At 42.3% G+C, this 9,908-nt stretch overlaps 1 protein-coding gene across 2 annotated transcripts; it reads right to left on the bottom strand.

Annotated features, from left to right (window-relative positions):
* Positions 1 to 523: 523 nt before the first annotated feature.
* Positions 524 to 3,694, bottom strand: TMEM174 (transmembrane protein 174). Of its 2 annotated transcripts, XM_074855586.1 has the most exons (3): positions 3,379 to 3,684; positions 2,877 to 3,102; positions 524 to 1,909 (listed from the first exon to the last, which is right to left on the bottom strand). In XM_074855586.1, exons 1-3 carry the CDS (start codon positions 3,506 to 3,508, stop codon positions 1,807 to 1,809), a joined length of 459 nt encoding a protein of 152 aa, XP_074711687.1. In that variant the 5' UTR covers positions 3,509 to 3,684; the 3' UTR covers positions 524 to 1,806. The 2 variants fall into 2 exon arrangements, with proteins under 2 accessions (XP_074711687.1, XP_074711685.1); XM_074855584.1 differs by having other exon boundaries at positions 2,877 to 3,694.
* Positions 3,695 to 9,908: the final 6,214 nt, after the last annotated feature.

Consider the following 9,908-nt stretch of genomic DNA (forward strand, 5'->3'; position numbering starts at 1 on the left):
GAGACTGACCCACAGACACACCAGCAGCACATTGCTCGGTTGCTTTGGATGGTGACAATGGCCCTCTAGATTTTGTGTGGTGCCTGTTCCAGCAGGTGTGAGCTGAGAACAGTTTTTGGTTTGAGCCCTTTGAGGGAGATAGGCAAAGCTGATGGGATCCTTCATGGGGAGATACTGACTTGTCCAGCTGTGTCAGGACACTTCTAGGCATACTCAAAAGCAGAATTTGAAGCCTATGTGGAAATACAAAATAAAAATGAAATGACTCAGTGCATTCTCATTGCTCTGGTACTCAGACAGCTCCTGAGCAAAGCATTTTGGGACCTCCATTCTGAATTGCAAGATTTTGGAGCTTATGCACCTCATTCTTTATTAGACATGGCTGTAAATCCATTTGTTGATACAATGCCTGGAACCATGTTGTGGTGGTTTAGGCCCTGCCAGGATCTGAGACCACGTTGTCACTGCCCCTCCCCCACCCTCCGACCGGACGGGCCAGAGAGTGAAATACAAATCCCACGGCTGAGATAAGGAGAGGTTTAATACAACAGTGCAACAGCAACAAACTGAACAACAACAAGAATAGTAACAATAGCAGTAATAGTAATAACAATAAACAGAACAAAAAAATGTACCGATACAGCAGTGAGGAGAGTCACCACGCAACATGCGCGTTCACTGATTCTCCCGCGCTTGGGCGTGCGGAGGTGATGTCAGCGTGGTATATGAATAACCTGGCTAGAGCTTCCCCCCCACTGCTGGGGAAACTTAACCCTATCCTAGCTAAACCAGGACACATGTTGATCTTGAAAGTTGAACTAGAAAGTTCATTGCAGCCCGTAGTTGCCTGGATGCTCTGAGGGAATGTACAGCATGATTTGTGTGCCTAGGGCCCTCACTCAAACAAGAAGGAACCTCAGGAGGGGTTTCCCTACAGTTCTCCCATAAAGTGAAGGTGCAGCAGGGAGAAGCTGTGATTGTTAAAGCCTTTAAAACTGGTAGGACCACACTCCTCTGTCAAGGCTTCAGAAAGGTGACATTTTCTTTAGGGACATTGACCTAGTAGTTGTTAAGACTCCTGGTGGGAGACAGTGCTTTGTATCCCATCAGGTGGGGAAGGGAACTGAATTCGGTGTATGAAGGATCTCTTAGAGGTCTTTGTGAAAACAGGCAGAGGTCACTATTTGTATTTAGTCTGTCCTGAGATGTTCTGTTTCAAGCAGGGTACTCCAAAAATGCCTACAGGGTTGTAGAGGTGAACCAAAGAGAGGAAGTCTAATCTGTAGACTGGACTCATTAATGAGTGAGCTAGTCTAAAGAATCAGAGAGAATTAAGACATATTGGAACATTCATGGATCAGACACTCGAGCACTTCTGAAGTTTCCCAAGCAATCAAGAGGGAAAATATATCAAGAATAAATCAAGCGTTTTCTAATGATGCTGAATGTCTAGGAGCAATCATCACCTTCCACAAACATCTTGTGCATTCACAGTTCACACTGGTTTCAGCAAGCCTGAAAATCAGGCTTCTTGTTGGGGAACCCTGATGTTGATTTAGATCCTTGAGTTTAATAGTTTTGCTATTAAATAATTAATAACTCTACTATTAAGCTGCATAGCAAAGGGCTAATGAATTTTGTTGGAGAAAAAGAAGGGATTGATAAAAATCTTCAGTGATGCTGAATTGTGTATCAGTACCAAGATCTTGCTCACACTTGCTTATCATGCAAGTATTTAAAGAAAAGATTCCTGGGGGTTAAAAATCTGGAGTCTCTTAGAATTGTCATCTGTTGTCTATGGTTATTTTATGAAGACAGTGGGTATATTTCCTCATAACGTGGAGGTGACAAGTCATCACAGGTGTAGTCTTCCAGCAGTTCTTCTGGCTCATCAGAACCGTCCTCTGACCTGAAAATAGGAAGAGGGGCAGGCTCAAAAAGAATTTAGCAAACACAAAACATGCAAGTAGCCGTCAGTGCTGTGTCCTGTCAGCCTTATCTGGGCAAAGCATTTCCTGACTTCTTGAGAAAATGCAACAAGATGAAGTTTTACTAGAATTCAATCATTTGCTGTGCTTTTTTCATGAAGCATAAAAGTGTCAGGAGCTGACCATTGTTTTCATGCTGCCTATGCCAGTCACACATGTTGCTGAGAACGATGGGTCAGCAGTTTTTCAAACAGACTTTGATAAATCAACTAAAAGTGACTTGTGTTCTAGGAAGGATATAATTCTGAGTAATTCTGGGAATATTTTTTCTTAGAGGAAAGAACTACATAAAATTATTTTGGTTCTGATTAAAGCAGTTTCATACTGCTCTATAATATCAGCAATCTTGTTTATGCCCCAAAACTAGGAAAAGAGTAAGGGCTGGAAGGTTGCTACAGTGGGAGACGAGCATGTTGTGACCAGGCGTAATCAGGAGGGAGAGCATCTGGTACCAAACCAATTCTTGCATTGTCATAAAAATGCTGGTTTTGTGCTGACTCATGTGTTGTGATTGTGTTTGAGTGGAAGCCTCTGGCTGTACATATAACAACCTTCTGGTCAACAGTCTAAAGGTAGTAAGATAAGCACAAAAAAAGAAAAAAACAAGGGCAGGAGCATGTATACTAACATCTTCAAAAACAGCAAGAGATTCAGTAGACTGAAAATTGAAAGGGATTCATAAGTGAATCTAATTTGGATAAAAATGCTTTCCATAAAAAGTATGTCTCCATAGTCTTTACTCAAGAAATACTCTTAACAAATTAAAAAAAATTATGTGAAGAAGAATAACACCCTGGACTAGCTTTTGTTTCCTTTGAAATCATACATAACACTTAAAATACTCAGAAGCCTGTGTCCAAACACACTAAGACATCTCAGATGATGTACCTCTGATTCCTGGTATTCTCTGCAGGATAAATAGCGTAGTTCTCGTCTCCAGTAAAAGCTGGGTTATCCAGGGTGTAGGCAGGGCAGAAGTGAGCAGAGCCTGGGGTGGGAATCGGTGAGGTGCTGGAGGAGACAGCACCACAGCAGCTGAGCACTGGGTGAAGGTAGCCAGGATTCACAGCAATACCTTCCTGGGCTGGGTACGGCGGAGGGATGTACTGTACCACTGTGGCGCCATGAAAAGTTATAGGCTGGTTAATGCCAGTGAAGACAAAGGACTGTCCACTTGCAGTCTGGTCGAGGTCTGATGTATTTTCCTCTCTTTCTTTACAGGGCTTGCATGTAAGCATGTTAAATTTACAAACAGCAATCAGAATAAAAGTCACCCCAACAGATAGCAGAATAGGCCCTAGTAACTGAGTCCACTCCAGGTGAGTAATGCCATCATATTTTATCCATCCCATCACAGTGAAAGTGATCCCCACCAGTCCCAAAAACACACCTGAAAAGAGCAAAGTGGCGCCAGCTTTATCCCCATCCGACACCAGGGCATCGGATCTGTTTGCCTGATAAGGAGTGACAGAAAAGACGTTCAAGGAGAAATCCTCTACATTGTTGTTGTTCTGCTCCATTGCTGAGTATCTTCTGCCTCAAGAGAAAGGGGTCTTGTAAGGGAGTTGGTAGAGCATTTAAAGTCAAAGGTTCGGGTTAGTTATACAAGAACTTTGTGTGTGTATGGTTAACAAAGTCTGTCACGTGAAAGAATAAACTTTGCTTAGAAGAATAAAGGTCTGGGAAGTGAAGCCTGAAGTGATCACTAAAGACTTCTTGAATTACCACTATCACTTCCGAAACGGCTTCACCCTTGCATGGCTGCTTATCTCTTTGTTTATCCTCCTCTTTAATATGGCACCCACAGATACTTCCTTGCTATGCCCATGCCAGATGGGAGAGAAAGGAAGCTGCAGCCACCGCAGCTTTTCCTAGGCGCCCTGCCTGCCAGCCGATGCATCCAACATACGGACAGCATACGTTTACTCAACAGCAGTGCAGCGACTTGCTCTCCTTGGGCCATCACGTCAGCAACCCAGAGCTTTGGGAAAATGTGTGGCCATTGCTGGGAGTGCTTTGCAGTGCTCTGAAGCATGACATTTATAGTCACGCCTGGACCTCTGTTGCAGCTCGTTCTGCAGTCCAGAGCTTCTGTGGTTTAAAAAATATCAAAGTAGGCTTTCTGATATTTTGCCAAGGGGGAGCAGTGGGTGGGTGGGAGAGTAAGCGACAACAGGGTGGTGAGTGCTGAGCAGCCTGGGAGAGCTGGTGGTTGTGAGAGAAAAGTTATTTCAAGCCAGCCAAAGCTTTCCAGCTGTTTGAAGGTAGCATAATTGCTCTGTAATTTTTTCCTTAATTGTGGACAATTTTTGTTGTGGAACCTCCACCTCTTCCTCAAAGTGTATACTGAGTGAAACCCACATACCCTGAATAGTGCACCACTGCAGGAATGAGAAAGCATCTCCTGTGATGTTAAACCTGGGATTTTATCCTGTACTCAGAAGTACCTAGAATATTTTTTTTTACATCACAATGAATTGTTCTGTTGAACATATGTCCCATATATTAAACAGACAGATTAATTGAATGTTGAGATTTTCTGTTTCCTCACAGTTTCAGACTAAAATAATTGCTGTCAGAGGGTTGTGGTAGAGCATCTTTGTGTAATTCCTTAAGGAGGACAAATCTCCAACTACTCGATCTGTTTTGACTAGCATGGCAGGGGAGTACACCTAGGACAGAGATTACTCCTCAGGTGGTTGAACATATAATGCTATTTCCTGCTACCAGCAGCTCTGGGGAAGCAAGCTTATCCTGAGATTTGTAAGATAAAAATAGCTCTAGAACCAGAAAATTCACTTTTCAGATGGCTCCTTCAAAATCACTAAAGGTGCCTTTAGTCTACTGTGCATTCATATCACACAGAGTGACAACAGCTTACTTCTGAAAGGGTCTGCTCACTGAATTCGGAGCCTTCAGATCTGATGCTGAATACAGTTGCAGATGTGTCTTTCTCATTTGTTAGCAGATAGTCTTTTAGGAATACTAGTGCTGGACTCCTTTAAAAAACGTCTGGGAAGTTTCCAAAGTCAGTATTATGTCTCTTCTATTACCGAGGGTGCCACCAATTTTTCTGACAAGTACACTCAAGATCAGCCCTTCCCCCAGCACCAAATCTAGTCAGGACTCTCTGCAACACTTCAGCAAAGTGTTAGGGCTTGCAATGCAGTGGGTCTGTATGATGACAACTAAATTAGGAAGTGCTGAAATACTAGATAAGTTGCCCTTGTATTGGTAATTAGAGCCAAAACACTTTGCTCCTGTCATCTTTAACCTTATATTTGGTATACTTAATGGAAAACTTCTGTTACTGGTCTCTGCAAGTCAGGTTTTTCCATACCATGAATCATTCTCATCACTGTTTGCTGAATCTTCCAGGCTTTCCAACATCCTTTTAAAAGCAGCATTATATCATAATAGCTGTCTAACTAATAGTATATACAGATGTAGTGTCACCTTACTCCTCTCATTCATTCAAGAACTCTGCAACTGCTATTTGCAACACGATTGTGCTGGAGCACTTCCTTGGTCCCGCACAAAGGCCCTTAGATGCTGGCTGGAGTCAGAGTTTTCCAAGTTGGGTATTGCATAATCCCGTGGCTGATACTCTTTGCCTCTGACCCAGGACATGACTTCATGGTTGTTGAGCAAGTGCACAGTAGAGCTGGAGAATACAGGTGGTTTCTTTCAAGGCTACTTGTCACTTGAACTTTGAAAATGGGATGGTAAACAGTTTCTGTTTGATGCAGTAGGAACTAAATGAAGATTACACCTTTTCCTGTAAACTGCCCTCTCTTTGTAAGATATAATTTCCTCTAAGCCTCCCCACATTTCTCCCATCATTTCCCCAGACAGTGGCAATGCTGCATTCATGCAGCTGTCAAGGTCTTAAGAGATTACTGGATCACATTGATTTTTTAAGGCCAGTAATTTCCTTTGCCAAGTAAGTGTATGTTCTAGGAACTCACTTAAACATGCTGGTTTACTAAATGCAACCCCATTTACCTGGAATAACTCCTTAACAAATGAAAACAGTTTTGTGAAACCTAAGGAATTGGTCAGAGGGAGGTTTTCAGAATAGGTGCTGTTTTCTGATCTCAATACAGTTTTGTTACCATCTGCTTCAGGGACCTTTCCCCTGAACACAAGCACTGCTTTGCTTTCTGTTCCTCTACATAATTTTCTATCATAAATGCAGACTTCCCCTGCAGTGCTTGCTGCTGGAAGCAGGTTTTCTGTAATGCTCTCCATCTCCTCAGTTCTCTAACCTGTTCAAAGAGTCATTCTAGTAAATACTGGCAGGCCTTCACTTAACCCTTTTCTCCTCTCCTTCTGCTATTAATTTTTACATAGTTGTTCACATTATCAGCCTGTTGTAGTGAGGTTTTATTTCCTTACATGCCTGTCATATAGTTAGGGACTTAGTCACAGAATGTGCAGAAGGTGCCGTATAAAAAAAAAATTGTACCATGGTATCGCACACCTATTGGCTTTAAAAAGAGTAGATACAAAGTATCACTCTGTAACAAAACATTCAATGTCGGGGTAAGGAGCCAATAATTTGACTAAGACTTTTTCCTAGAGGAAGGCGACTGCATGTGGCATCTGTAGTGGAAAACACAGAATCACAGACTCATCTAGGTTGGAAAAGACCTTGAAGATCATCTAGTCCAACCGTTAACCTAGCACTGACAGTTCCCAACTACACCATATCCCTCAGCGCTATGTTAACCCGAAATGTGTAAAAGCAGTACCTAAAGAACCATCATGAGTGGGACTTGCACCCTGGGGCCCTGTACTGTTCCACTGCCAGCCTCGAAGTGTAAACAAGCTGCGAGGAGCAGGTTCAGCCAGCTGCCCACAACTGCATCTACCTGCAAGGTGGTTTTATATGCTCCCAGGGAATGTTGTCTTGTCAACAGGCACACCAAATTAAAGGTATTTCCATACCTGATTATTCAGATACATGCATGTGTGGTAGAGGGAGGAGCACAGATCTAGTTGAAGGCTGGCATGTTCGCTGCAGAAATGTGGAGGTATTGACAAAAATGTCTGCCTGGACACAGAAATGCCCCACAAGCCATGACTCTAGAGATAGGATGGAAAAGAAATAGATGGATACAGTGTACCAACCACAAAAGGGAAGGATGGGGTGGGTGCGATCCAGCAAGAGCTGGTATCCTAAAAACATAGCACCATTGCAGACATCTGTGCAATCTCAGTTTTTCAGATGAGTTAGTTAGCTTTCCATTTTTTTTTTTTTAGCTGTTGGTGATGCAGGAAGGAAGACTTCTCCTAGAGAAGAGGCATCCATTTATATTTTCCTGAATCCTTCTCCAAAGATTGTAGTGTTGCAGTTAGAAGCTGAGCAATGCAGCAAGGAAGAGAGACCTTAACTTCACTTACAGAGGATAAGCAATCTTTACCTCCCACTTTGCCTGTTTAAGTAAGTGTGAATCAGTAACCAACTTGATTTGCTCCCTAGCATTTGTATGTCAAGCACTTAAGCTAACCTTAGAGCAGAAAGGGGGTTATAGCACCATTAGTGTGACAGTAAAGTATCTCACTTCCTCAATAAAAATGCTGTTCTGTATTATTTTAAGCTACTTTTATAGTTTTACAAGGTGTTGCTTCCTTTCTAATACAAATATTTCACCCCTACTCCCCACATCAAAAATTCCTCCCACTAAAGCCATTCACTGAGTGGTAGCCTTCAGTGGTGAAGGCAGATCTGCCAGTTTCTTACTCACATTTTCTGACCTTGCTGAAACAGACTTTGGTAACACACGAAGCAAATACTGTTGCCCTTGCTATGTTAGGTCTCTCACTGCTGAGCAGATTATGGACATGCATCCCGCACATCCACTGAGTTTGCAAGGAATGATTATCCAAGTCAGAAATAGAAGATGATAATACAGCTGTATGTTAAACAATTTCCTAAGCATGTTCTCAAAATGATACAGAGAGAAATTCTGTTTTCAAACCTCATTTTCATAGGTAAATAACAACTACCCTTCCCAGGAAATTCGGGGCTGACTCCAGAGTCAGGTCAGCAGCTTTCTAAAGCATGATTTCCATAAAGACTGCTTTTTTAGAAATAAAGTGATCCACACTGGAGACTCTGCAGTAGAATATCGAAACACAATAACCTTGAAGAAAACCAAAAAGATCATGTTTCAGTTCCAGAGGACTCAGCTCAGAGTCAACATGTTCTACTTGATTGGTCTCTTGGGTACATCTTGGGAACAACTGATTGAGCAAATTGCAGGCAGCACAGAAGGTAATACTTTTACAGTCAGCAATCAGATGTGACTGTATTTTTTTTTAAGATGGTGACATATTTCAAGATTTGTTTAAATGCTTTTTGATATTTAATCTCTTCAGCAAATGAGTGTTAATTTGTAATTCAAATAACAGAACAAAGCCAACACGGGTCTTTGTTTACATGGGATTTTTTAAGTAAAATACCCCAGCTTCTATGCTTGCTATATAATAGCATGACAAATCCAGAGAAAGAGACAAGATCCTTTGATGTGTGCAAGCTTTGTGTGCCCGAAGCATGCAGGGCGGTGGGCACCACTGTTAAAAATCAGGTTAGTAACAAAAACTACAAAAAATAATCAGATGGTAAACCACAGCTTGGATTACAGCAGGCATTCAAAGAACACCATCTTTGAAAAACTCACTAAGTAAAAAACACTTGAGATGACAAAATGTCTGCTGGCTTTTGTGGATCCCCTTTCTTCACATAGACATTTACCATGGCTAAGTCATGCCAGTTTAATCAGCTCCCACATACTAAATCCCTCTCTGTTCTGTGTTTGCTCAGTACTCTGCATGCATAAGCCCCTCAGCTCCATTACTGGCTAAATATACCTCTCTCACTGGCTGGTTTGGTTTTGTGTTGCTGCACAAAGAGCTGCTCTAGCATGGCTGATGGATCAATGCAGAGGTAGAAATAAATTGCCAAATGCAAGAGCTCCTGAACATCTCTCTAAAGCAGGTGAGAGGAATGTTCATAGGAGGACATGAGGCAATCACCTTTCTCTAGGCACAGGAGGGAACTTGAGTGCTTAATACACAGCCTGGCATTCTGTTACAGCCTGGTTCCCTGAAATTCAGTGTGGCAGAAGACAAGTTGGGGAGTAGTTGAGGTGCCAGAGCATGCAGATGTTTGGAGATTCAGCTGAACAAGACAGAGATTGCCCTTGCAAGATGTTTTAATGCTGGTAAGTTCACCATGCTGAACCAAACCTAAACAGTAGCTCTGCCACCTGCTGCTTCTAGACACAGAATCAGGTCTGTTTTTCTCAAACAGGGTTCAGAGCAAGTTGCAAAGCAAAGGTCAGCAGCAACTCACTTCCTGTTAATTATCCTTACCTGCTACAAGTAAATCCTTGAGTTTGGGAAGGGGTGCAAGCATTCGCAAAATAGAACCAGAACCTGTTGTCATTCCATCCCAAGGACAGGCAGCTACTGCTAACTTAGGGGCTGCACAGGGACAGAGGAGCTAAGGGGGCTGTATTTCTGAAGGGTCTGTCACGTGCTGTGTCACTTAAAAACATCTGTTGCATGTGGTTCCATGAAACTGCCTCTCTTGCATTTGCTGACAAGTAATGCCTGCACCTGCAACACACCATTGCTGAGTGGCACTCACATGCACAAAATAAGCACTCCTTGTATAAACCATGAGTGACAATATATAACAGTAGCATAATCCCCCTGAAATCAGACATTACCATAGTTAAACTGTTAGCCTATTAACTATCCTCAGTGTTGATTTAGGGCCCTTAACTGCTGGCTAAAACTGATTTTCATAGGGATTATACTTATGTAAGGGCCACAGAGGGTCTAAATTGAGCTACAGCATGTTTGTTACCAGGCAGGCCAAAAAGTAACCATTTAAATTCTCTGTAGCAT

Source organism: Strix uralensis, chromosome Z (genome assembly GCF_047716275.1).
Source record: "Strix uralensis isolate ZFMK-TIS-50842 chromosome Z, bStrUra1, whole genome shotgun sequence".
Taxonomy (NCBI): domain Eukaryota; kingdom Metazoa; phylum Chordata; class Aves; order Strigiformes; family Strigidae; genus Strix; species Strix uralensis.

Bases quoted from the DNA above. Each gene is read 5' to 3' on its own strand.
- TMEM174 (XM_074855584.1), bottom strand. From the start codon at position 3,508: ATGGAGCAGAACAACAACAATGTAGAGGATTTCTCCTTGAACGTCTTT. The intron at 1,910-2,876 runs GTACATCATCTG...TCCTATTTTCAG, and splicing joins GAGAATACCAGGAATCAGAG to GTCAGAGGACGGTTCTGATG.